Here is a 22,745-nt window from a genome sequence, read left to right on the forward strand (position 1 = left end):
AGCTGAAGATTGTATGTCTGAGCAAGACCCATAAAAACATGGTGCTGAACTCTAATCCGAGGCAGAATTTTTGGTGAGCTGCCTAGCACCGCTGGAGTTCTTGTCTGTCCCACACCATGCTGATGCTGAAATCTCCATTTGAGCCACAGGGTTCAGGGATCGCACCTGTACTGGGGGTCTGTGAACATGAATTAAAATTAGCTGCCCAAATTATTTCTCACGGCCCCAGGCAGAGAACCGTCCCGTTTGGAGTTACACTCCCAGTGACAGAGCGCTGGTGGATTTGGGGTACCATCACCTGACCTGTCTTGCAGCTCTGCCGCGGCCGGCTTGTCAGAGCCTTGGTAAATCAGCTCCTCCGGCTGCAAAAGAGGAAGTAGTTCAGAAATTCTGGAAATCATTTACACCTAGTTTGAATAGCCACACAGCCTTTTCTAAATCTTTCTAAATTACGAAATCTTAGACATTCAACCAGCTACAGGGAACGATATAACCGATGTCGAGGTACTGAGGACCCAGCTTAAGGAACACATACGGATAAATGATAGTGCTCTGTGGCGCTTCCTCAGTGTCCCTCCTCTCTCATCGCAGAGGTAACCGTGACCCGATTTTGTTTCCTAGCACTTTCATTCAACATGCGTAAAGTACCTACTGTGTGTCAGGCACTTTTATAGGTGAAGAAGATTCCCGCCCCTCCTGGTATTTACATTATAGTCAGTGGAGATAGGCCAATTACTGTGTTCACGGTTTGACTACAGACATGTATTCCTAAACAAGATACTGTATGTCTTCTAAACTGCGTAATGAATGATTTTACATGGTAAATACTGCTTTTTCCTCTCAACATTTAGAAATAGTAGCAAACACATTTTTAGAGTGCTTACTAAATTAATGTTGATTTGTTTGTGTAGCAGTTATACTCTGTTATGTACTGTAATTTATCCCTAGTTTGTTCCAGTTCTTTGGCTGTTGCAAACATTGCTCCTATGGAAAATCTTGTATTTATCACCTTGTACTCATGGAGAGTTTCTCCAGGACAGTGTTTTGTAACCCTTTTTTAAAAAGGTTTGATCACAGTGAAAAATACATTTTATATTACACACCCAGCATACACATATATATCTAGCTCTCAAACAAAAGTGGTAGTAAACAATTCTTATGTTTACTACTTGGAAGCTACTACCAGGACCCCTTTATATTAATTTTATGGGTAGATCATGCTATGAAGTTAATTTAGTGAGTTGATACCACAATTTTAAAAACTTTATAGAATATATTGTGATTTCTTTGTCACTGGGCTCTTTCACAATGTTTTATTATGTATATGTGTGTATGGGTTCTTGATATGGTAGTTATTTTTTACTGTGAGTTGGGCTCAGCTAAGTTTGAAAAACAAGTAGTACTTTAGACAAAATGTTTGGTAGAATTAAGGGTCAAAAAATATCTGGCTACCCAGGACAGTGACTTCAGAGTCTTTCCTTGCTTTGTCTACATTTAGTCGTTACTAAGAGAATTATACCTGGACACTGGAGAGGCCAGGGTACGGAAGGCTTCTTGAGAAGAAGGATTTCCATAGCTTGGGTTTGGTGACATCAAAATTTATCCTTAGTGGTGAATCGTATCGTTGAACGTTAAACCAAATCTGAAAAAGATGAGACTTGGTTAGCATGTGTTGTGTGCGCGTTTGCATGTGTTTGTATGGAGCGGGGGATCCCTGCTCCGTACAGACCCCTCCGTGGTTAAATGGCTCCCCAGAGTGGGTGCAGCCAGAATCACCTGCTGGCACCTGGAAACCTCTCTTAAAAAGAGAGAGAGCGCAAACTCAGTGTCCTTAGGTGATGACTCAAAGCGCCGTGAGTTAGACACTGTACACTCTGGGAAGAGAACGGAGGACAGAGCCAGGACACGAACTCAGGTCCTCCGAGTCTTTAACTCCATCCTGCTTCTTGTGTAAGTCAGGTGACAAATTCAACCAAAACTTTATTATTTAGGACAATCGTGTAACTGTATTTGACACCACATTTCTTTCTTTCTTTAGAGAGAGATTTTATTTATTTATTTTAGACATAGGAGAAGAAAAGGAGAAAAAGAGACAGACACATGCCCTGACTTGGAATTGAACCAGCGACCTTTTGGTTCGCAGGCCTGTGCTCAATCTACTGAGCTACACCAGCCAGGAGTGACACCACATTTCTTTAAATGGTATATATTTGTGTAAAAGTTTTGGATATGTATTTAAATAAGTAGGTCAATTAAAAAAAGATAAAGCCACAGCCAACCATGTTCAAGAGGAGATGTCAGTACTTACATTATCGGGGCCTATTAAACAGCCCACACTTTTTAAGGGACAGAATGTATCGAACTGGCCATAAAAATGTCCACTGCAGGGATTCCATATCAAGTAGTGACTTTGCTCTCGAGTTAGCACGTAGGCAGTCGGGCCCTGAAGGAACACAACCATTGAAAGAGTTTCCAACTGATTATGCAATTAAAAGGTCAAGAGTACTTCGTACAAGTCACTTACCGTTTTATTTAGCCGGACTCCTGATATCTAAAATTCATGGCTAATGGTAAAAATTAGTTTGAAGTTCTAGGTTGTGCTGGATTTAAGAAATCAAATCAGTGTTTATTTGTGCAGAATTCTTGCATCTGCTAATGGTGCAGTTCAGTGAACAAACGGGGCAGTGGTCTGTGCTGCTCAGCCCACAGACAGCAGTTGAAGGTCGGCTGACGAGCTGCTGTTCGTGGGCGTAGCACTGCATTTTCCTTTTTAAAAAGAGCGGCACTGCCTGCCAAGTATTTAGAAGGCTGACTGTATCTGAATACTACTTTTTCAAGTATATTTTATTGAGTACACTATTACAGTTGTCCCGTTTTCCCCTCCCCTTTATTCCCCTCCACCCTGCACCCCTCCCACGACTTCTATTTTTGATACAGTGAGTGATATTTGATACACGTTTATAATTACGTAAATGCAGAGAAGGTAATTTGACAAGATATATATCCACCTGTTAAGAGTGACTACACCTGCAGTTGGGGTTGGAGCCAGAAAAGGGACTTCACTTTCTGCCTGGAATAAATGAGCACTTATTCATTTTTGCTTCTGTGTGGTTTCACTGCATGCGCAGAGTTCTGAAATGCCTTAAGAGTCACACAGCTCAGGATGAGTGGGCAGAGTCCTGACCCCAGGCCCTGTGGCTTTCTAGCCCAGTGTTCTGCCCTCACACTAGGCTATTCTGGAAGATACTGATGGGCAGTGCATTAGGAGTTAGATATGATTCCTGTGCTATTTAATTCCTACTGGTTTCCTAGAGCTCTGTGGCCTCTTTTTGAAACACTTTTTGGCTAAGTTGTTTCCGTCTTTGTGAATTTTCTAAACTTGCACCCAGAATTACACCAAGGTGCCCCAAATGTAGGGATATTTGCACAGAGCTGGGGAAACAAATTCTAGCAGTCACTAAGTCTCCAGTCTAACAAAACAATGATAATATCAGAAGACAGCTGCTAACATTCTTTGCTCCTGTGGTTACCTGCCTTGATCCCTTTGTGGGCAGGAGAGGGGGGAGAGGTTGCTAACCTTCCCACACCTCTGATCCCCCTGTCTCTCTTTTGCTGGATGACGCTAGGTCACTGAGGGAATCAGAATTCTTAGTAACACGGGCAGAAGAAGGCTCACACAAGACATACTAGACAAAGCTAGGTGAGGCTGTGCGTGAGAAAGGCATCAGATTTGCAAAAAAACAGCCCGAAAGGTGCAGGGCTGAGTACTTGGGCACCACTGAAGACCACTTCATGTCTTATCACTGGTTCCCTCTGCTGTCTGGAATCTCTGGGCCGCTGTCTCACAACTCAAAACAGAGGCATCAAAATCAGTTCTCCTGATGAGCTGGAACAGCAGCCCAGTGGGGCAGCCACACCCCTGTCGGGCCGCCCACGTCCTCTCACCTCAGGGATAGCACTGCCCATCACGAGCCAGGCCTTCTTACCCAGGGAGAGGAAATAATTACATAGCAAGACTGCGTGTTCTTCTTCATCTCCTGCCAGGAGGTCCAGAAATTGCTGACAAAAAGAAAAGAATTATGTTGCGATGACTGATGGCTTCAATCTGGATTAGTGGCACAGGGTGTTAAAAAGTCAGTGTTAAAGTTAGTACCTTAAAGTTTATGACCCATCTTTTAAATCTATCCCCAAATTTTGGTACTGTGTTTTAATTCATTTTTGAAAAAAGCAGTTTTAGTGGACATGGTGCTTTCTCAGACATTGAAGACATGGGTTTCTAGAATCGGTTAATACTGTGGGGTGGGGGAGACACATTTTAAAGTTACCAGTAATTTTTTCAAAAAGTCTGACTGATTTTAGAGAGAGAGGAAGAGGGGAGGAGAGGAACACCAATTTGTTGTTCCGCTTACTGATGCATTCATTGGTTGCTTCTTGTATGTTCCCTGACTGGGGCTCGATCCTGCAACCTTGTAGTATCACGATGATGCTCTAACCAACTGAGTTGCCCGGCCAGGGCTAAAGCCTACATTTTAGAGCACGTGGGCTCACAGCACAGGGAAGATGGTACAGAGATTTCCCATATAAGCCCTGCCCCCACATGTGCACAGCCTCGCCCTCCACATCCCACACCAGATACGGTACCTCTGTTATGACTGATGAACCTACACTGACACATCATAATCACCCAAAGTCCGAGGGTCACATTATAGTCCACTCCTGGTGTTGGGCAGCCTGTGGGTTTGGACAGGTGTATCGTGACATGCGTCCATCATTACAATGTCACACAGAGTGGGGAGTGGAGGCCCAGCGGGTAAGGTGACGCCTGGGGGGTGGGAAAGCCAGCCGGGCCCTAGAGCACACGGACTGGCTTGCATATCTTCCTACAGATGTCTCCAGGTGGTGGAGACTTACCTCTAAAATCTGTCTACGTTATGTTGCCAAAATATGTCGGGGAACAAAAAATTTAAAGTGTATTTCATCTTTGGGCAGGAGTTAGAGTTATCCTTCAGAGGGAATTCTGTATTTTAATTTTATGCAAACACAGTACAACACGAGACCGAGAAACTGAGGGAACGCCAGTGGCGTGGGTTTGTTTCATCCTACGGGGAAGCCGGCTGGAGGGCACGAGGCACACAGACTAAGCTCCCCCAGGACCAGGGCCAGGCTTCTGCCAACGGCCAGAACTTAGTGCAGTGTCTGGCTGGTGGTAGGTGGCCTAAGGACGCGTCATGCCCTCAGGAGCCCACAGCCTGAGGAATACACGGTGTCCAAATGTAACGGAGGGTGTGGCTTTGATTTTTTCTTTAATGCACAAACCTGGAATATTGGCAGAGCAATACTAGAAGCATGTCAGCATTAAGACATCTCAAGTTTTTTAATTTCTGCAAATAACTAATGTTTGTAAGCTTCTGATCTTTCGGCAGATTGATTCAGAAAGAAAAAAAGACATCAGAATTCAGCTCATCCTACTGAAGGACAGACCATTAGATTTTATAAAGACTAAAAGCATGTTGTAATTTAAAAGTACGCCAGCCGTTTAGCTAATATTCTGAGAAGTCAGCCCCCACTGGTCAGCCTGTGGAAGAACTACTCACATCGGACGTGCTCCATAAGTCACAGATCCCGGCAAACGAAACGGAGTCGGGCAAGAACGGAATCAGCGACACGTATCGTGCTACCAGCTCCTGTGTAAATGAGATTCGCTTTAACAGAATAATTTCTAACAATAGAAAGCCAGATTCTCAGCCTCCTTTCCTGTGAGAAAGTTTCACAGATCACAAACATGCATGTGTACAAAATGAAATGAATGCTCACCGAGTGCTTCCCAGGTGATCCACTATTAGCCCACTTAATCCTCACCCAACATCCTATGCAGACGGTCATTGTTATCGCCCATTTTTTTACAGATGGGGAAATTGGCTCCGGTGTCTCTTTGAAATGTCCTATCATTTTTCCTCCCCACTCCCTTACTCTGGTAAAACGAGACTTTGCAGGGTCATCTCGTATTTTCACTAGGTCAGCCCTGAAGGACAGCAGTTTCTCCAAGGAGCTCCGCTCCCTCTGAGAGGACAGTCATCCTTAGAAACCACGATCAGCACGCCATTGCAGGTGTGACCCAGCTTTGTGTAATTTATAAGGAGGTTGAGCGTCTTTTCATGTGGCCTTTTTGTGTTTCCACTTCTGTGAATTTCTGGTTATTGTGCATACTCTTAAGTTATTTTTTTTACATTGATATGCAAGAGAAACATCGATTGGCTGCCTCTTGCACACCCAAAACCAAGGGGTAGAAGGTGAGAAGGGGACAGGGAGACTTGGCCTACAACCCAGGCATGTGTCCCAACTGGCAGTCGAAACCAGAGACTTTTCGGTTGGCAGGACCACGCCCAACCCACTGAGCCACACCAGCCAGGGCAAGTTCTCAGTTTTAATGTGGTCGAATTTATCATTCTTTTTATAGTTTGTGCTGCTTTGTCTGGTTTAAGAAACACTTTCTATCTCAGATAATATACTCGTGGAGAGAAATACTTTTCATATTTAAATCCTCAATTTACCTGTAATTGAATGATATGAAGTAGGAATCTATTTTTATTCTTTGCATGAAAAATCACTGATCCTGGTACAGTCTATGTAATAGTCCATTTTTTGTTACTAGTTTCCATTGCCTGCTTTGTCATATATCATGTTTGAATAAGTCATATTTGAGTGGGTCTGTTCTGGAGCTTTTATTCTCTCTTAGTTTTCTCTTAGTTACCCATGTGTAAATGCCATTGTACCTTAATGACTGTGGCCGCATCGGCAGTCTGGATGTACGGCACGGCCGATCTTCCCACCGAGTTCTCACTCTTCGGGACGGTCTAAGCGAGTTTTGACACTGTGCACCGCCACCTAAGTACCAGGGTCAGCTCGCGGGGCTCCACTAAAACCGGGCATCTGTGTTTCATAGTCTTTGTCTTTCAGCCGGGAAGTTAGTCCCTTAGGTTTGATCGTGATTATTGGTAAATATTGAGACTATTTTCACTGCCTTGTTCTGCAGGGGTTTTTTTGAGTGCTTTTTATTTCTTGCAGTTTTTCTATATATTTTCCCCTCCCCACTTCCTTTCACCCCATTTCATTTCTTCTTTTTCTTTTTGCTGCTAGTTTGGAAATTATAGCTTTCACTTTTCCTATTCTAAGTGGTTAATTAAAAGTTTCAATGTGAGAATCTCACATAAACTCAAAAGCTAATAAATGTCTCTGTCCTCATCTGGGAAAATGCTCGTATAAGGGTGTTCACTTCACGACAGCTTGGATGGACCTGGAGAGTATTAAGTGAAATAAGCCGGTCAGATTTCACTTACACGTGGAGTCTGATGGGCAGAATAAGCTGACAAGACAGAAACAAACTCATAGAGAACAGACTGGCCGCTGTCAGGGGAGGGGGTTTGAGGATCCGGGTGAAAAAGGTAAACGGGATTAAGCAAAAAAAAAAACAAAAATCCCAAAACAGACACAAACAACAGTATGGTTATTGCCAGAGGTAGAGGGGAGGTGGAAAAGGACAAAGGGAATCAATTGAAAAAAAATTTTACTAATCCTGTCCTGACATAATCTTTTTCTTTTCAGGATTATTTACTCCATCCTGACTTTTCACCCACATTATTGTCATCATTGCTCTGAAAATAATGCTGTTTTAGATTTCCTCATACATTTCCTTTTTTTAAAGCTAGCATTATGTGTTGCATCTAGAATTTTTCTAAGAGTCTTCCTTCTCTTTGAAGCCTATTTTTTAGGATTTCCGTAAGTGAGGATTTCTGGCTGTAAATTCTCCCAATGTTTGTATGAAAGATAGTTTCAGTGGATATAAATTATTAGTGTGATGATTATTTTCTTTCAGTCTTTTGAAGATAATACTCCTTTTCTGGCTTCCATTTTTGCAGCTGAAAAGTCTGTTGTCTAACCGCTTTCTTTTGTAGATAATCTGTTTCCTCTTGAGCTGCTTTTCAGGTCAGCCTTGACTTCATAGTGTCCCGCCTGGCATTCCTAGATTTTCATTTCTTTTACTTGCTCAGGATTCACTGGGCTTCCTGCATTGGAGGATTGTTGTCTTGAATCAAGTCCTGAAAATTCTCAGCCCTTTCTCTTTGAATATTGCTCTTCTCCTTTTACACGCAGTTTGGCCCTCCCTCCATGTGTCTCCCGACCATTCCTTTGTATGTTTTCTGTTTCTGTGCTACATACCAAGTGGTTTCTTTGCATGTGCACCCCAGGTCGGCAGTGCTGCATTCCACTGTGTGAAACTTCACTCCGTATCTAACCGTGTTCAGTGTTTTGCTTAACCTGTTCGTTTAATTCTTCATATTAACTATACAATCTTTTATTTCTACAAGTGTGCTTTTAACATGTTCCTGCCAGTTCTGATAGTCTGTTGTTCTTGTGTTATCTATTCAGTTCCCCAGATTTCTGAAACTTATTACACATATCTGTTTTACGTGCTGAATCTGATCATTCTAACATCTGTAGCCTCTGTGGCCAGATTCTCTGCAGTCTGCCCTTTCTGCCAACTTGCACCTTTTTCACGGTGACTTACTTCTTCACTGATGCTTGTACGTGTTCATGTTGCTTGGAGCTTTTCCTGTGGAATTTTTGGGAGGCTGAGCTTAAAGGCTGTTCCCCCAGAAGGATCTGTTTGTTTCTGACAGGGATCTAGGGGCATTACCAACAGGGAATACTGTTAAATGTTTGGTTGAAGTTTTGGGGGGTCACGTGGTCGTGTACATCCCAGCACTAAATGTGAAGAAATACAACTTCGTGGGAGGAACTCCCATGAGAGCCTCTGCCTGCTTTCTCCTCCATCCGGAGTCGAGGGTGAGGCCAGCAGGACCTCCCGCAGGACCCGGTGTCTCCTGGTTCACCTCCGGGTATTACCTTTCCCGGGTCCTAACGGCAGGGGAGCCTCTGACCCAGCCTTTCCCTCCAGCTCCAGCCCCACGTGTTCTCTCTCTGCAGCCTTGCAGCCCGGGAAACCCAGCGCCAGGAGCTCGGCGCCCTCAGGGCAAACACTGTTTCAAGCCCTCACCTGCCTGGAATCCTGCTCTCATGCTGTTTACTGACTCTTCCTATTTCAGCCACCATTTTTAAGATGTTTTAAATATTTTATTCATTACTCTTGAAGGTTCTGTACTAGAAGTTGTTTTTTGCACATCTTCCTACTACGTTAGAGACAACAGAAGTCCCTTTATGGTTTTCAATAAAAATTGATTAATAAAAAATGTAAATGAACGTGGAACACGAGGGTTTTTTAAACGTACTTATATCTGCAAGTAGATACATCATTTTCCTGTTCCTAAAGCACCATGTTACTAACTTATTAGCAGCAGTCACTCCCTCACCTCTCCACTGTCCAGAGGCAGTGAGGGGTTACAGTTTTCACTGAAGAACAGCCTGCTGCTCAGGGGGGCTTCTGGTCACACGAGGCTGTGAGGAGTGTGAGGGCGGCACTCGGCGTGCACAGGAAGGGTGCCTCCGTGTACGCCACGGCCCCCCCACTGTGGGCCTGCTTTGTGGTGACGGCACACATCAGCAGTGCTCCAGTACTGGAAATCATTGTTGCTTCATTTGAATTTGATGATGCTTACGGCATTAAGTATAATACTGGATCGTTAGTTATCTTGGAATAGTAGGAAGTGCGTGAGCTCCTAAGGCAGAGGCCTAGGTTCGAACCCTAGGGAAGTTACGGAGAATACATAATGAAGACGTGTTTATGTAAGACATTGTGAAAGTGTAGAGCATCTTCCAAATACTAATTCTCTGGCACCCAGTATAGCATCAGGGATACAGTAAGCACTGAGTAATTGTTTGAAGAATGAACCAAGGATTTCAGTGTAGTTACTTTTTTAAGTATATACCGTGAAGTACGGTAGTTAAGCTGGCAGCAGATTGAAATTCTAACCCACGTGCAGCATCAGCACTGGTTGGCTGTACGGTACTTACCGCCGTCGCCTGCGGGTCGTTGGGATGAGCCTCCAGAAGCTCCGGAGGAGGGTTCAAAGGCTTGAGATAACGAGTGACAAAAACCGTCTTCCCACTGAGGTTGAGCACTGTGGTCAGGCACTGGCGATTTGGGAATCTTAAGGCGCATTCAGCCTGAAACTTCTCTGCTGCTTGAAGTAATTTCTCATCTTCCTGAGAATCAAACTTCAAAAAGAAAGACTGCATGGAGCTCATATATGATTATAGGAGACACAATCACACTTGTTCAGATCGCCTAGTCGATGTGAACTATTGATAAGTACGTGCTCCAGGATGTAGGATTAATGACCCCTTCCAACACTGTCATGCTCTGGAGTCCCTGAAGCTTTAATTATATTTATAATCTTAGATAGATTCATTAAATACTTAAAATACACTGAAACCGGATTGAAAGAGAACAGTCAAGAGATAAGCTGCCATATAGGATTAATAAAAAACAACATATAAAACTTAGACTAATGTACTACTGTTGACTGATGAGAACCAAGCCATAGTTTTATGGTGTGTATTGTGAGGTTGGTTTTAGTGGGAAGAAGAGCTGAGAAGTCAGAAATCTCCTATGCAAAGCTTAAGCAACTTACATTAAATGGACAAGTTTACAGATGTATATGAATATTAAAATGTTTCAAATCCATAATCAACGCAATAAATAATAGTGATGGCTCTCACGGAAAAAGGAAGCAGAGCTAGAGACATCAAGTGTGTAACAGTTATTTTAAGAGGTTCTCTGATCCAAGATAAGCTACGCATTCCTAGACTTTGAAATGTAACTCAAAGCAGATGAAACAACACATTTCGATGGCCTGTCCCCCTCCAGCCATCACTAAAAATAGCATGAAAAGAAGCAGCTCTTTAAAATGTTTTTTACAAGACTTTGCTGCTTAGTATAAATATAAGTGCACTGTCTCTTACACTTCAAGGGATTTCAGGACAAACGCAAAATTTTATTAAGAAAATTGATTTTTAAGTAGATTTAGATTCTAGGCAGTGTTTGAAAGATTTTTTTGTTTCATTTTTATGGTTTTCTTCTTTGAGGGAGAATGCACCCAGCTTCCCCCCTCATTCTCTGCTATCCCCCTCATCTCTCTCTCTCTTATTTTTTAGCATTTAAAATCACTGACATATGATATGTTTATTTGCTCTCCTCTATTGAGGAGGTTTCCTGAAGTCAGGCATTTTGTTTTGATCGTGGTTTTATCTCTAGTACGGAGAATACTACCTAGCACAGAGTAAGCGTTTAACAACCATTGTTGAGTGAATGAAAAATACACATTACTCTTTATGACTTCAACTAGAATTGAAAATGTTCTAATTGCTCTCTTCTCTTGTATCAGAGCTGGACCATGGCTTCTGTTTCTACTTTGACTTCTGTACCTGAGAAACTGGGGCAGTGGGTGTGGGCTGAGGTGGGAAAGAGGCATCTCCAAAAGCCAATATATTGTCCCTTGGGATGTCCCCCTGATGTCGGAATCAGTGTCATTATCCTCACAACCACCTACAACTCAGCGTAGTGCCGAGACGCGGTACCTACCCAGCAGGTGTAATGAATAAGTAAATGAAAAAGGTGAGCTTCCAAGGCTTTGGCGTGGGTGTGCCACAGACACCTACAGTAGAACTGTCAAGCCAGAAATAATTACAATTTTAGAAAGACAGAGAATTATGAAACAAGGGTGGTGTGGAAAAAAGCACCCAGGGGAATTCATCCCTGTTTCCTTTCAACTCATTCATTCATCCATTTATCTGAAAAGTGTTTGAGTCTACAAGGTTCCAGGGACTCTGGGTATATGAATATGAGATAGTCCCCTCCAGGAACTTCTGGTCCAGAGGAGAACAGTTAGGCAGCCAGGTTCCTCCAGTGCTTGACCAGGACTTCTATGGGGTTACACACCATGTGCTGTGAAGGGAGGCAGCTCCAGGCATTGTCCAGACGGAACAGTGAAGATCTCGAATTGTGCTAGTGGCCTTCCAAGTCGGAAAAAGTGTGCGGACCCTTTTCTGCCCCTTGGACCTGGATGTTCTGTACTGTATTTCGACTCTGAAACTAGTGCTTTTTGAAAGCAGAGCCCATGCTTGACCCATGCTTTGTTCTTTTTTGCACCGGGTGTGTAAGTATCAGTGGTCATTAATACCTTATTTAGGCCACTGGGGTGCCATTTCATGGCATGAAACAGTAATGTAAGGAGTCGTGTGCTGTGCGGGTAACCTAAGTAGAGCCAGACAACAGCTCCATGCTAAGTGAATTTGGGCCATTCATCACGAAACAAATTAAGGTGAACCCGACAAATGCATTTGACTCAACGTGAAGTTTGGAGGATTGTTAACTGGGTTAATTCTTTAACCTCCAGGTTAATATAAATCCTTACAGGAAGCTTCATGGGTTTATCCCTGCTTTGAATTCCAAGATTGACAGCTCAGCTGAACAGAAATAATTGTCACAGACACACTGTAAGTAGCTGCCCGTGAGCATTAATGGACTTGAAAACACAGAAGGTGGCTCCCAGCCTGTGGGTGGGATATTCAGACCTACGGCTTCCCAGAGCCCAAGCTAAATGAGAATCCCTCTGACATAATGAAGTGGGCCAAAGACAGTGCTGCGCGGCCTCCTGGAACCACAGACGTCTGCGGTTCATTGCCAAGGGGACACACGCACACACATTAGGACCCAGTACGTTCCATAAGGTGGCAGAGGATGGACGCAGCTACATGAGCCTGGTAAGTGCCGACGGACGAATGGTCAACACGTGAAGAGTGCAGGCACGTGTACCTTTTTAAGCATCTCACTCATCTCTCAGAGGCAAGAAAGAAGAGAAAAACTTCAACAGAAAGAACCCGTTTTCAAAACCTTTTTTTTTAAAAAACCAAGACAGTGTAAAGTAGGGTTGTAAGAATAAGAGTTCAGGCTTTGCCACTGATTTCTAAGAAAATTCCTTGGGTAAACAAACACCTTTAATAAAACTCACGTGGAATGGTGCCACAGAGGATGGTGGGGGCGGGAGGGAGGCTAATTTGCTAATCCTGGAGGTTGCTGTAAGTGGAGCTGCTCTTCCCCGAATAATCTGCAGGGGAGCCCCGAGAAACGTTTCCGCCTCTGAGTGCTGGGACCGCAGGGTGCTAGGGGTCAAAGTGCCTTCCCTATCAAGACGCATCCCGCGTCTGGCCTCCACGGGGTGTCCGAGGCCTTTTTTTTAAAGGTCTGAGAGAAACGCTTCCCACAGCCACACCCGGGCCGTGAAATGCCACCAGGGGCCACAGCGGAGAGCCTGGTTACCTGCTTCAAGGAGGGGAGGCTGCAAGGCCTGGGAAACTATGTTTCAGAGCCCCGGAGGCCTCCGGAACTTTCTGTGATAGGAGGTCAGTGCCCCTGAAGAGGGCGAGACACGGGGAGTCTGGTTTCTCCGTTCAGCCGCGGTCGCGGACAAACAGCTTTCACGGGGCCTGGGAGCCCGCCTGCAGGTGGCGCACTAGTTGACTGCTTTCTCCTAAGAATACCCAGAAATTGTGAAATCCTGTTGTCGGGGAGCATTCTTCCGTGTAAACATGCCTGTTGGCTTTCTCCCGAGTTTACACAGGAAGGAAAACATTCTGAATGTTTCCTTTTCTGAAATATTTCAAAATGCATATATTCTAGCATGCTTTCTAGAGAACATATTTGCCATCAAGTTAGTGACAGAAACCAGCATATAAGATTCATTTGAATTTCGGTAGGTATGTTTTTCCAATAATGCTGTATATCCTCTGTACCCAAACTGTAATACTGAACCAAACTGTAATACACAGAGAGGAACGTACCCGTGAATCTCCATCTGAATCTAATTATACTGGACAGAGTCAGCACAATAGTTTACGCAGTATAGCTTTGCAGTCAACAACTTGGGCTTACACATGACTGTAAACGCCAAGGAATTTTTTTTTGCTTTTCTGGGCTCTTGCACCGCAGTATCTGAGAGGCACCTGTGCCACAGAAGAGGCCCAGTGAATATCTGTTGAACGTGCAAGACGTGGAGTGAGGCAGATATTTGTTAGCTGTGCCATTGACTGCCTGGCAGTCGTGGGGCAAACGTGGGGCCTCATTTCCTCATCTCTGGGCTGGAGACTCATCTGACAAGACAGCGGGGAGTATCGAAGGGGAGAACGTGTGTCAGATGCCGACAGAGCTGGGGACGGAGTGAGGCCTCAGTCTAGGTTGGGGGGGGTGGCTATCACTGCATCAGTTCATCATCATGAGAGGTCACGGCCAGCATTTTCTCCCCCATCCAATGAGGGTGGTGGCCTCAGTGCTGCACCAGCGTGTTACGTGAACGGGGTGCCCCCTGACTAGGAAAGGGGGGACACAGTTGCCAGCTCATGGGAGTTATGTTTAAAAGTAGAACACTTGTGCACATGTCTGTGTCTGTCTGAGGGCACCGAGATGAACTAAGGTGACCCCTGAAGGTCATCTAGCATTATAATCCTCTTGAATCAATTCAATACACTGCACAGCCAGGATGTGCGGTCCGCCGAGCAAACGTACGCCAGCGTGTTTGCCAGTGGACATCCAGATTGAGAGTAATCTGCCTTTCTGCTCAGTCATATTTCATCTCCTTCCCCAGAGAAAATTCTCCTGAACGGGGACCATATTTATATTCATATCATTTTCCCTAAAAGTCGACCTCGCTGACTGACGTGGTCCCTGGGGCCGTGGACACACAGACCTCACCGCAGCTCTCCCCTCCATCCCGTCCGAACCGAGGGACTGCTGAGTGGCCGTGGGAGAAGGGAGACCTCCGCTGGGGCTGTGAGCTCCGGGTTCACAACAGCGTGGCCTGGCGGTGTTTGTCGTGTTTCACCAGCACCAGACGGGGTTCCACAGTGTAGACAGACTCACCTTTTCTCGAACCGGCTCCCCGGGAACCAGCTGAGGCTCGATGGTGATGAACAGGGTGATGTAGGAGCCTTCGCTTAGGCTTCGGACGGGGTCAAAACCCCGCTCAATGACCACACTTCGCTCCTTACTGTAGCCCAGGAGAACAGGGGGAATGTCTATTTTAAACGTTCCGTCAATCTGTGGAGAAAAGACGACTTGGTAAACATCCGGTCGTTTTCCAACATAAGTTCAAAGGCAACTCCTCACTGCTGATGAGTTCAGTGGAGACCGCCCAGCCTGGCATTCGAAGCCTGCCCCTCTTTCTAGCCCCGCTTCCCAAAGCCCTCACAGAAAGGGCTTTTTTTTTGCCGCTTAAAGTTTTCATTTAAAATGTATTCAAAGAGGGCAATGTGAGTTCTTTGGCAAGCGCATCCCCGTAGCGACTATCCCTTGGTCTAGGGAGGATGACGGTTCCCAGCCGTCTTTGAGATTCCAACCAGTCCGTCCTCTCAGAGTTGCCTTTGGCCTTGGCCTTGCTGGAGACTCTGCGGCCCAGGCAGTGCTGCGCTGTGCGCTCACCGCACGTGGAATTACGCCGATGCTCCTCAGCTGTGCGAGGACAGCCACGCTCTTATGGCTCAGAGCCGCTCATTGCCAGGGACTGAGTCCCGGGGTGTGAAAGCCATTTCTGAATCTTCAACTGTCCTGGCTTGGAGGCAGTATGTCATTCAGGTGTAGTTAGGCTAATGGGTCCCTTTAGAAAAATTGCTAAATTCTGAAGAAGGCTGTCTTAGGTGAGCGAGTCTCTGCTAACCACAGGTCACTTTGGAAACAGCAAGGACTGTAGAAACATTCAGGAAACGCACTGGGTTACATGGCCGTCCACTGTCCCACTTTGTTCCAGTGGCGTTTGGGCACCTGTCCATTCCGCTCTGTCCCTTTGACAAGTTTCCACTTTGTTCCACCTTCTTCACTTCTGATTAAATGTTTAAGAAATTCTCACACTGGGACAGTCACACATTAACAACTAACTCTAGGAAGACGGATGTTTAGTAAGTGGTGCAGAGACGACAGAGAATCAGCGGCTCAGCGTTGGCGGCAACACACCCACAAGGAAAGCCTGGCCGGGAGAACGGATGGGGCAGGGCCCTCTTCCCACGGAGTCCCACGTCAGGTGCTTACCCTTGCCTGGAAATAGATGGTGCTAAATGGGATTTTCACACATCCCAACCAGTGCCTCTCAATTCGAGTGTGGGTTCCGCTCCCTCTCTCCCGGTCATCCTAAAGGAGAGGTGGGTAGAAGGACTGTTTAAGAGCTCCAGACAGTCACGGGGCAGATTTGGTGGCAGAAAACGGCAGGGACGGGGCTGCAAGCGCGGGGGCTTAGGTTAGACAGACCAAAGTCACATTCTGGCTCAGATGCTTCATGGTTTTGGGGCCCACGGAAAGCCTGAACCTCAGTTTCCTCATCATTACATTGGATACTTACCAATCTGCCTCACAGCGTTATTTTAGGATTAAATAAGAAAAGGTGTGTGAAAACACCCGATACAACTCCTGGAACACAGCGACACTCAACTGAAAATAAAAACGCTACTTCGCGTTTTCCATTCTCCCTCCTCCCTTTCCCCACTGGTACACCTCGGGTCTCAGAAATCTACAACACGAGAGGCGTGGAGAGGTGCAGAGGGGCTGCGAGAATGAGGGCAGACTCCCTCCTCGAACCGCGAACTCACCTCCGAGGTATCATATAGGACTTCGTCGAAAACATTAATGAACACGTCATCTTTCACCGACTGCAGACTCGCCATGCTGTAGTCCCCGTTCGGGGCCCTGGGAGTGGCACACGGGGCCCAGGGGCCGTGAGAATGGGAAAGGAGACATAACGAGCACTCAGATGTTCCAGTTTGAAAAAAACACTCAAGCGGGAGCACAGATGCAGGTTAAAGCAGTGCTCCAGTTCAGGGGTTTATCTTACACAGGGATGGGCGTTGTTTTACGGGGAAACCCCAAACCAGAATCATCTTCTGGAGGGCGGGCCCCTTGTCAGACAGGCTCCCCGCTAGGTGCGTGTTTTAGGAACCCATCTGTACCAGCTGGGGTCATGAGAGGCTGCATTCAGCTTCACTGAATTTTTTGGAAACTTTCAACACGTCTGCCCATGTCGTGATGGGTGAGTTGCGAGTATACTCGCCCACACTGCTGTGGTGCTGAGTGTCCAGCGGTGTTTGATCAGAAATGGCATGACCCCTGTGCTCCAACCTGCCTATTCACCTGATCCTGCCCCGAGTGACTTCTTTATTTCCCTGGATGAGAAAAGTCCTCAGAGAGAAACGTTCTGCCGATGAAGAGGTGAAATAAAAAAATGGCAGAAGCACTAAAAGACATCAAACTTGACGAGTTCAAGCACTGTTCTGAGCAGTGGGAAAAAAGTTTTGATAGGTGTATTACATCAGATGGACAGAATTTTGAAGGTGACTGAAGTTTAAACATGGAAGAATAAATACACAATTTTTTATAAGTAAATTCCAGTTTCTAGGGGTTCCCCTCATAACATAGTGTCCACACCCAAGTAGAAAGGGCACTAAAACCTCCGTCTGCTGGCTTGTCCTGGTTAGTCTTACGCCCACTTCCCACCCTCCGCCCCATGGAGTCAGCTGCAGACAGGGTCTCCAGCGGCCCCTGGTGTTAGTACTCGGGCCTCGCAGTCAGCCGGGCTCCAGAGCCAGCTTCTCCAGAGGGCCCTTCTCCAGTCTACACCTATTGTATTGCTACCTGGCTGGTTGAATGCTCCTGGCCCCGCCCACTTTCCCCACAGCTGAGTGAGCACCGCAGGGCAGAGGTTCGTCTCCCGCAGCACAACCTGCTCGGAGTCCGGCAAGGCCCCGGTCGAAGCAGGCCGCTCCGTGGGAGAGCGAGAGACTGGGCCGGGCAGGGATTCATGGAGCACCTGCCTCTGTTTTCTCATTCTTCCTGCTTGTAACATGTATAACAGTGGCATCTGCCCCTTTCTTATGCCTTAACTAGTTCTGATTGTTACTGTTTCTGATTTACTATTCACATTTAAAAAGTCACCTTCTATATTTGGGTTTTAGTGTTGTTTTGTTTTGTTTTTGTATTTTGACAAAATAGAGCATTGGACCAGATCATTTGTAAGGTTGCTTCAAGGTCTGAGACAATGAATCTTAAATATCTAAAGTCATATTAAAATTTTTTATATATCTATATGCTTTATTGAATTTACTGAGGTGACATTGGCTAATAAAACCATATAGGTTTCAAGAGCACAACTCTATAACACATCATCTGCATGTTGCATCATGCGCTCACCACCCAAAGTCAAGTCTTTCTGCCCCATTTATTCCCCCATTTGCCCACTTCCTCCTCCCCCCGCCTTTTCCTCTTGTACTGTTATCTGTATGTTTTTTCTTTACTTAATCACTTCCTTCTTATCACCCAGCTCCCTGACTCCTCTCCCCTCTGACAGCTGTCTGTTCCCTGTATCTGAGTCTGTTCCTGTTTTGTTTGTTAGTTTATTTTGTCCATAAGATTTCACATATAAGTGAAATCACAAATGATTGGCTGGTTTCACTTAGCATAATACTCTCCAGGTCTATCCATGCTGTCACGGAGAATAAGATTTCCTTCTTTTTTAAATGCTTCTGTATTTCCAGTAAGGCATAATTTATGAGAACAAGGGAATTCAAATTTACCTAAAGCTTCCAGAGTTGGGGAGACAAGGAAGAGAGGAAAAGCAATGCAGAGGCCATGGGGGAAGGGCCCGGGAACTCGGGCTGTAAACAGCCAGAGCCCGGAGAGGAGTGCAGCGTCCCCACAGGGCACCCGAGGTTCGAAAGCTGGACATTTCCCTCCTGCGTTCTTGACTGGACTCAGGGCCGCGCAGGAGGCAGAGTGCGGGCCGTGGCATCAGGGCTCCTTGTTTGAGCTCACCGGCCACACAAACCCTCGCCTTAGCCGGTTCCCTGGGAGCCTACGATTCCTGCACATTTCTTCAACTACCCTGTAGTACATTACCCAGGAACACACGCTCACCTAAATGGAAGTTCGAGCTCTTCATTCCAGCTGGGGTTTGGCCCTTCCGCCGTCGTGGTATGGCAGATTGTCCGTTGAAAAGAAACCTCTACAAAAGGACGTACTAAAACCTTAAAATCAAAAAGCAAGTTGTAAGAGACCAGAACACTTAGTTGAATTATTTTGCTCTAACTAGAGGTAGAATGTGTTTATTAAATAGTACGCTTCCAGAAAATGAAGCAGGAAACAGACCAGGCAGCTTCCAGGCAATTCTTGAAAGCGGGAGGGGTGAAGTCTGAGCGGAGACCCCCCCTTCGGGTGCCTCACCTGGCCTAGTGGGTCGTGGGCGCTGTGGGCTGGGCTGTGTGTGGGCGGGGAAGCAGCCCGCTTCTCGCTGAAAGTCCTTGAAGACCTTGACGGCTGCTGGAATTTGCTGGGAGGGAAAATGTTCAGAAACATCAATGACAGGGAAGTCTAATTACATACTGAGAAGAGGTTTTTTCAAAGGTGTGTGGCTCTGGTGGCAAAGGTGACAGACATTCTGTTGAAGCTTGTTGACACTTCAGTAGGCTTCAGTACGCTCTGGTCACCTCCAGATGGCTAAGGACAGAGGATAGAGTCCTTTTCTCTCTCCTCTCTCAGAGGGTACCCATAAAGGAGCCCCATCCCTCTCAGGTGGCAGAACCCTGAACGTCCCCGTTTAACTCCTCTCCTGCTGTATTTTCTCTGAACCGGCCTTGTCCAGGAACCTTAAGCTACAATCCCCAGGTAAACATCTTTCCGGGACCCCCAGCCCTCTCTGGGAAAGGGAGGGATCGGAGATTCCTTGCTAGAGCCAGGATCCAGGGGTCTTGTCCTCTTTCTCTTTTAAAGAGCTGCTCTTCCTGGAGGAAGGAATGAAGGTCATGTCCGGACAGCCTCTCCCAGGCCCCTTCCCCTCCTCCTAACAACTCTCCTAGGTATTTTGTCTGAACTTCATGGTTCACCAAATATGCTGCACTCATTGCCGAACTGTAAGTTGTCTATTTCCGTCAGATTGTCTTACCTTTTCACAAGTAAGCATTTCAGATAAGCGATAAGACAGTAACAGTGGAATTTTTTAATGTAACAGCTACCAGAGAAGACCCCCTTTTCTCTGGAGCAGCGTCAATAACATTGTTACACAAATATTTGGTAAATGCCTTCTGCACTTTAGGCCCCGTGCTAGACACCGGAGCTGCCGAGACAAGTGAGGGCTCTTCAGGTCAGACCAGAGCAGGAGGCAGACGTGTCACAATCATCGCAAAATAGTGGGAGGCTTGTCAGACTCGAGGGACGAGCAGGGGCCATAAGGGTACAGAGGGGGAGTTGGAAAATTCCGTTTGGTTGGATGCAAGGGTAGAGGACTAAGATGCGGGCTAGCTCGGTTCAGGGGCTGGTGCGTGGGCCGCCTCGGTGACTCGACACCAAAACGTGTGCCATACGGTCCACTGTGCTTCCTGGTGACTAGTTCAACTAAACTGTTCAACACTTAAAAAATCAAAAGAGACCACAAATAAGACAAACACCTATATATCAAAACAAACAAACAAACAGACAGCTTTTCCCCCCACAATCAATCAAGGTGAGAGGGCCGGGCTCCGGCCCCAGGAAGCAACGCTACGGCACAGACTGCAGAGCTTAAACTGACATGTGCAAGCAGTAAAATTGGGAGCAGCTGGTGATGATCAGGTGTTCTGTGCTGGGTGAGAGAATTAGCTTTTAAAAAAAGGAAAAATAAAGGGGCGGAAGGAAGGGAAAGTAAATTTATGGGAAGAACTTGGGGAGGAGAGAAGGTGCCAAGGCCGGCATGGCACTCATCCAGGGCTGGTGCCCTTGGACAAGCCACTTACAGTCCCTTTATTTGCGTTTTCCCTTTAGTGACATGGAGTTGGTGACAGCAGTGAGAAGTTGATGAAATAATATATGTGAAGGTGCCCCGCGTGGTGCCTAGAACATGGTGAATGTACAATGAGCGACAGCTTCCCTCATTACACTGGCAAGGACACCAGCCAAAGTTGTTTTCATTCTGGGTTCTTCCATCTCTCATCCTCCAAGGGGATAAGTAACTCAACTCCCTCGTCTGTGGCTGAGGGTCCCCAGTGCCCCCAGCGCCCCCAGTGCAGAAATGTCACAGGCATAACACTTCTCTGAGCAGCTAAGAGAGAAACCACGGCTTTACGCCTGTAGCAAGTGTGTCCCAGAGCCCAGGGCAGGCACCTCCTGGGTTTCTGCTCAGCTCACACGCACGTCCCTGGGATCTGTTGCCCACCGTCCCGGGCTGGTGACCCTGTTGCTCTGGCTGTGGGTGGTTAGACCACGGATGAACACCTGACCCTTGTCAGGACCCCCAGATCCTCCCTGGAGAAGCTGAAGCTTGGTGGGTGGTACCCTGGCTGGACAAACTACTTCCATCACACGCAAGAAGGAAGCAAATCCACGGAGGGAAGCACTCGAGATGACGGGGCCTCAGGAGAACCACGTTAATCTTTACAATCTGCCCTGTAGCTCAGCGTACCCCTTGTCCCGAGTTCCACGAGACAGTGCCCCTGACCCCTTGTGCAGCCTAAGCTGACTGAGTTGGTTCTATTATTCACAACCAGTGGGATTTGGCTTCGGCAAGCCCGCCCCGCCCCCACAGCACAACTCTGTTGCAAACCGGAGTGGACTCTACAAAGACGTGACCACGGGGCAGGGATCGCACAGCCCCCCCCAGGGCCGTGGGGAGGGCTCTCACCCTGCTGCCGGCCTCCGCACCGGGATGTCGTAAGCTCGGATGATGTTCACCAGCAGCTTTATGTCTCCGTCGGACAGGTTTTGGGCGGTCACCTTCTTCCGGCCTTTTCTCCGCGGCCTCAGTGGTCGCTTTTGTTCCGCCAGCTTGAAAAGGCTTAGGCCGAGAATGCTAACGATTACAGAAGAGGATTAGGACTCTGAGGAGAAGAAAGATCTGGAAAGTCACGCGACCACTCGAGCTCTGCCCCACGCTCCCTCACAGGCCCCCCCCAAAACTCTGCCTTTATTTCAAAGAGGGTAGAAATCATCAAGAAATTTTCCTAAGACGGGAGCCATCCTACTGCATGGGTTATTATAATTTATTTTAGCCGCTGCTACTGATCAGAGAAAGAAAAGGGTGCTCTGGCTGCTCCCAGCATCTCCGCCTCGCTCTCTGCCATGCTCGCCCCGCAGCCCCTCCAACCACGGCCCCGTCTCTCCTCCTCGCTGCCTTTGCCGGTGCCACACAGGGAGTGCCTCCCCCCACCTTCCTCCTCACTGCCCATTCGGTTGCAGTTTTCCCTACCTGCAGGGCAGGGCCTCCCCTTCCCGAGGCCCAGGCACATCAGCTAGAAGGGGCGCCCTCTCCTGAGCCCCTGGAGCACTTTCTCCCCTGCTCCGTGGCCTGCAGTTGATGTTTACTGCCTTTCCAGGCCTTTCCTGGGACACCTCACTCTCTGGCACTAGATCTAAGACTGGGTGTGAATCCTGCCTCTGCTCTCTGATCTTAAGCAAATGATTTCACCTTTCTAAGCCTCTGTTTTGTCATCTGTAAAATGGGGCCCGTAGCTCCCCCTTGGGTTGTTGAGAGGACTAAGTGAGGAGGTGCATGCAAGCACCTGGCACTGGCCTAGCACTTAGTAGATGTGGAATGGAAATGTTGGGATGACGTCAATGATGACGATGTTGGTGAGAATGCTGGAGGAAGAGGAAGGAGAGGAAGAGGCGGAATCAGGAGGAAGGGCAGGGGAGGAGGAGCAGGAGGATCTCGTGTCTTCCTACTTCTCACCCTGATCATGTCAGATAAACACTTCCTGGAAGACGAAAGCAACGCAGTCAGTGACTCACG

General features: G+C 46.8%; 1 protein-coding gene and 1 long non-coding RNA gene across 5 annotated transcripts in view; one reads left to right on the plus strand and one right to left on the minus strand.

Annotated features, from left to right (window-relative positions):
- The window catches only part of CC2D2A (coiled-coil and C2 domain containing 2A), an 87,872-nt gene that overhangs the window by 3,985 nt on the left and 61,142 nt on the right, over positions 1–22,745 (minus strand). For 3 of the 4 annotated variants that reach the window (XM_053672259.1, XM_053672260.1, XM_053672261.1), the window contains 12 exons: positions 21,639–21,806; positions 19,211–19,316; positions 18,905–19,014; positions 16,588–16,684; positions 16,034–16,132; positions 14,873–15,049; positions 9,970–10,173; positions 5,595–5,684; positions 3,946–4,059; positions 2,309–2,443; positions 1,520–1,642; positions 304–362 (listed from right to left, as the gene is read on the minus strand). In XM_053672259.1, coding sequence (XP_053528234.1) covers positions 304–362; positions 1,520–1,642; positions 2,309–2,443; positions 3,946–4,059; positions 5,595–5,684; positions 9,970–10,173; positions 14,873–15,049; positions 16,034–16,132; positions 16,588–16,684; positions 18,905–19,014; positions 19,211–19,316; positions 21,639–21,806 — 1,482 coding nt within the window. Of the gene's footprint in view, positions 1–303; positions 363–1,519; positions 1,643–2,308; positions 2,444–3,945; positions 4,060–5,594; positions 5,685–9,969; positions 10,174–14,872; positions 15,050–16,033; positions 16,133–16,587; positions 16,685–18,904; positions 19,015–19,210; positions 19,317–21,638; positions 21,807–22,745 lie in introns of those variants that run through there. The other variant, XM_053672262.1, reaches the window with a different exon arrangement.
- LOC128628437 (uncharacterized) overlaps positions 12,302–22,745 on the plus strand; it is a 48,232-nt gene continuing 37,788 nt past the window's right edge. The window contains exon 1 of the long non-coding RNA XR_008392814.1: positions 12,302–12,720. This is a non-coding gene — a long non-coding RNA (uncharacterized LOC128628437). The remainder of the gene's footprint in view (positions 12,721–22,745) is intronic.

The sequence above is a fragment of the Artibeus jamaicensis genome, unplaced genomic scaffold (genome assembly GCF_021234435.1).
Source record: "Artibeus jamaicensis isolate MK-2021 breed Jamaican fruit bat unplaced genomic scaffold, CSHL_Jam_final contig_76, whole genome shotgun sequence".
Classification (NCBI taxonomy): domain Eukaryota; kingdom Metazoa; phylum Chordata; class Mammalia; order Chiroptera; family Phyllostomidae; genus Artibeus; species Artibeus jamaicensis.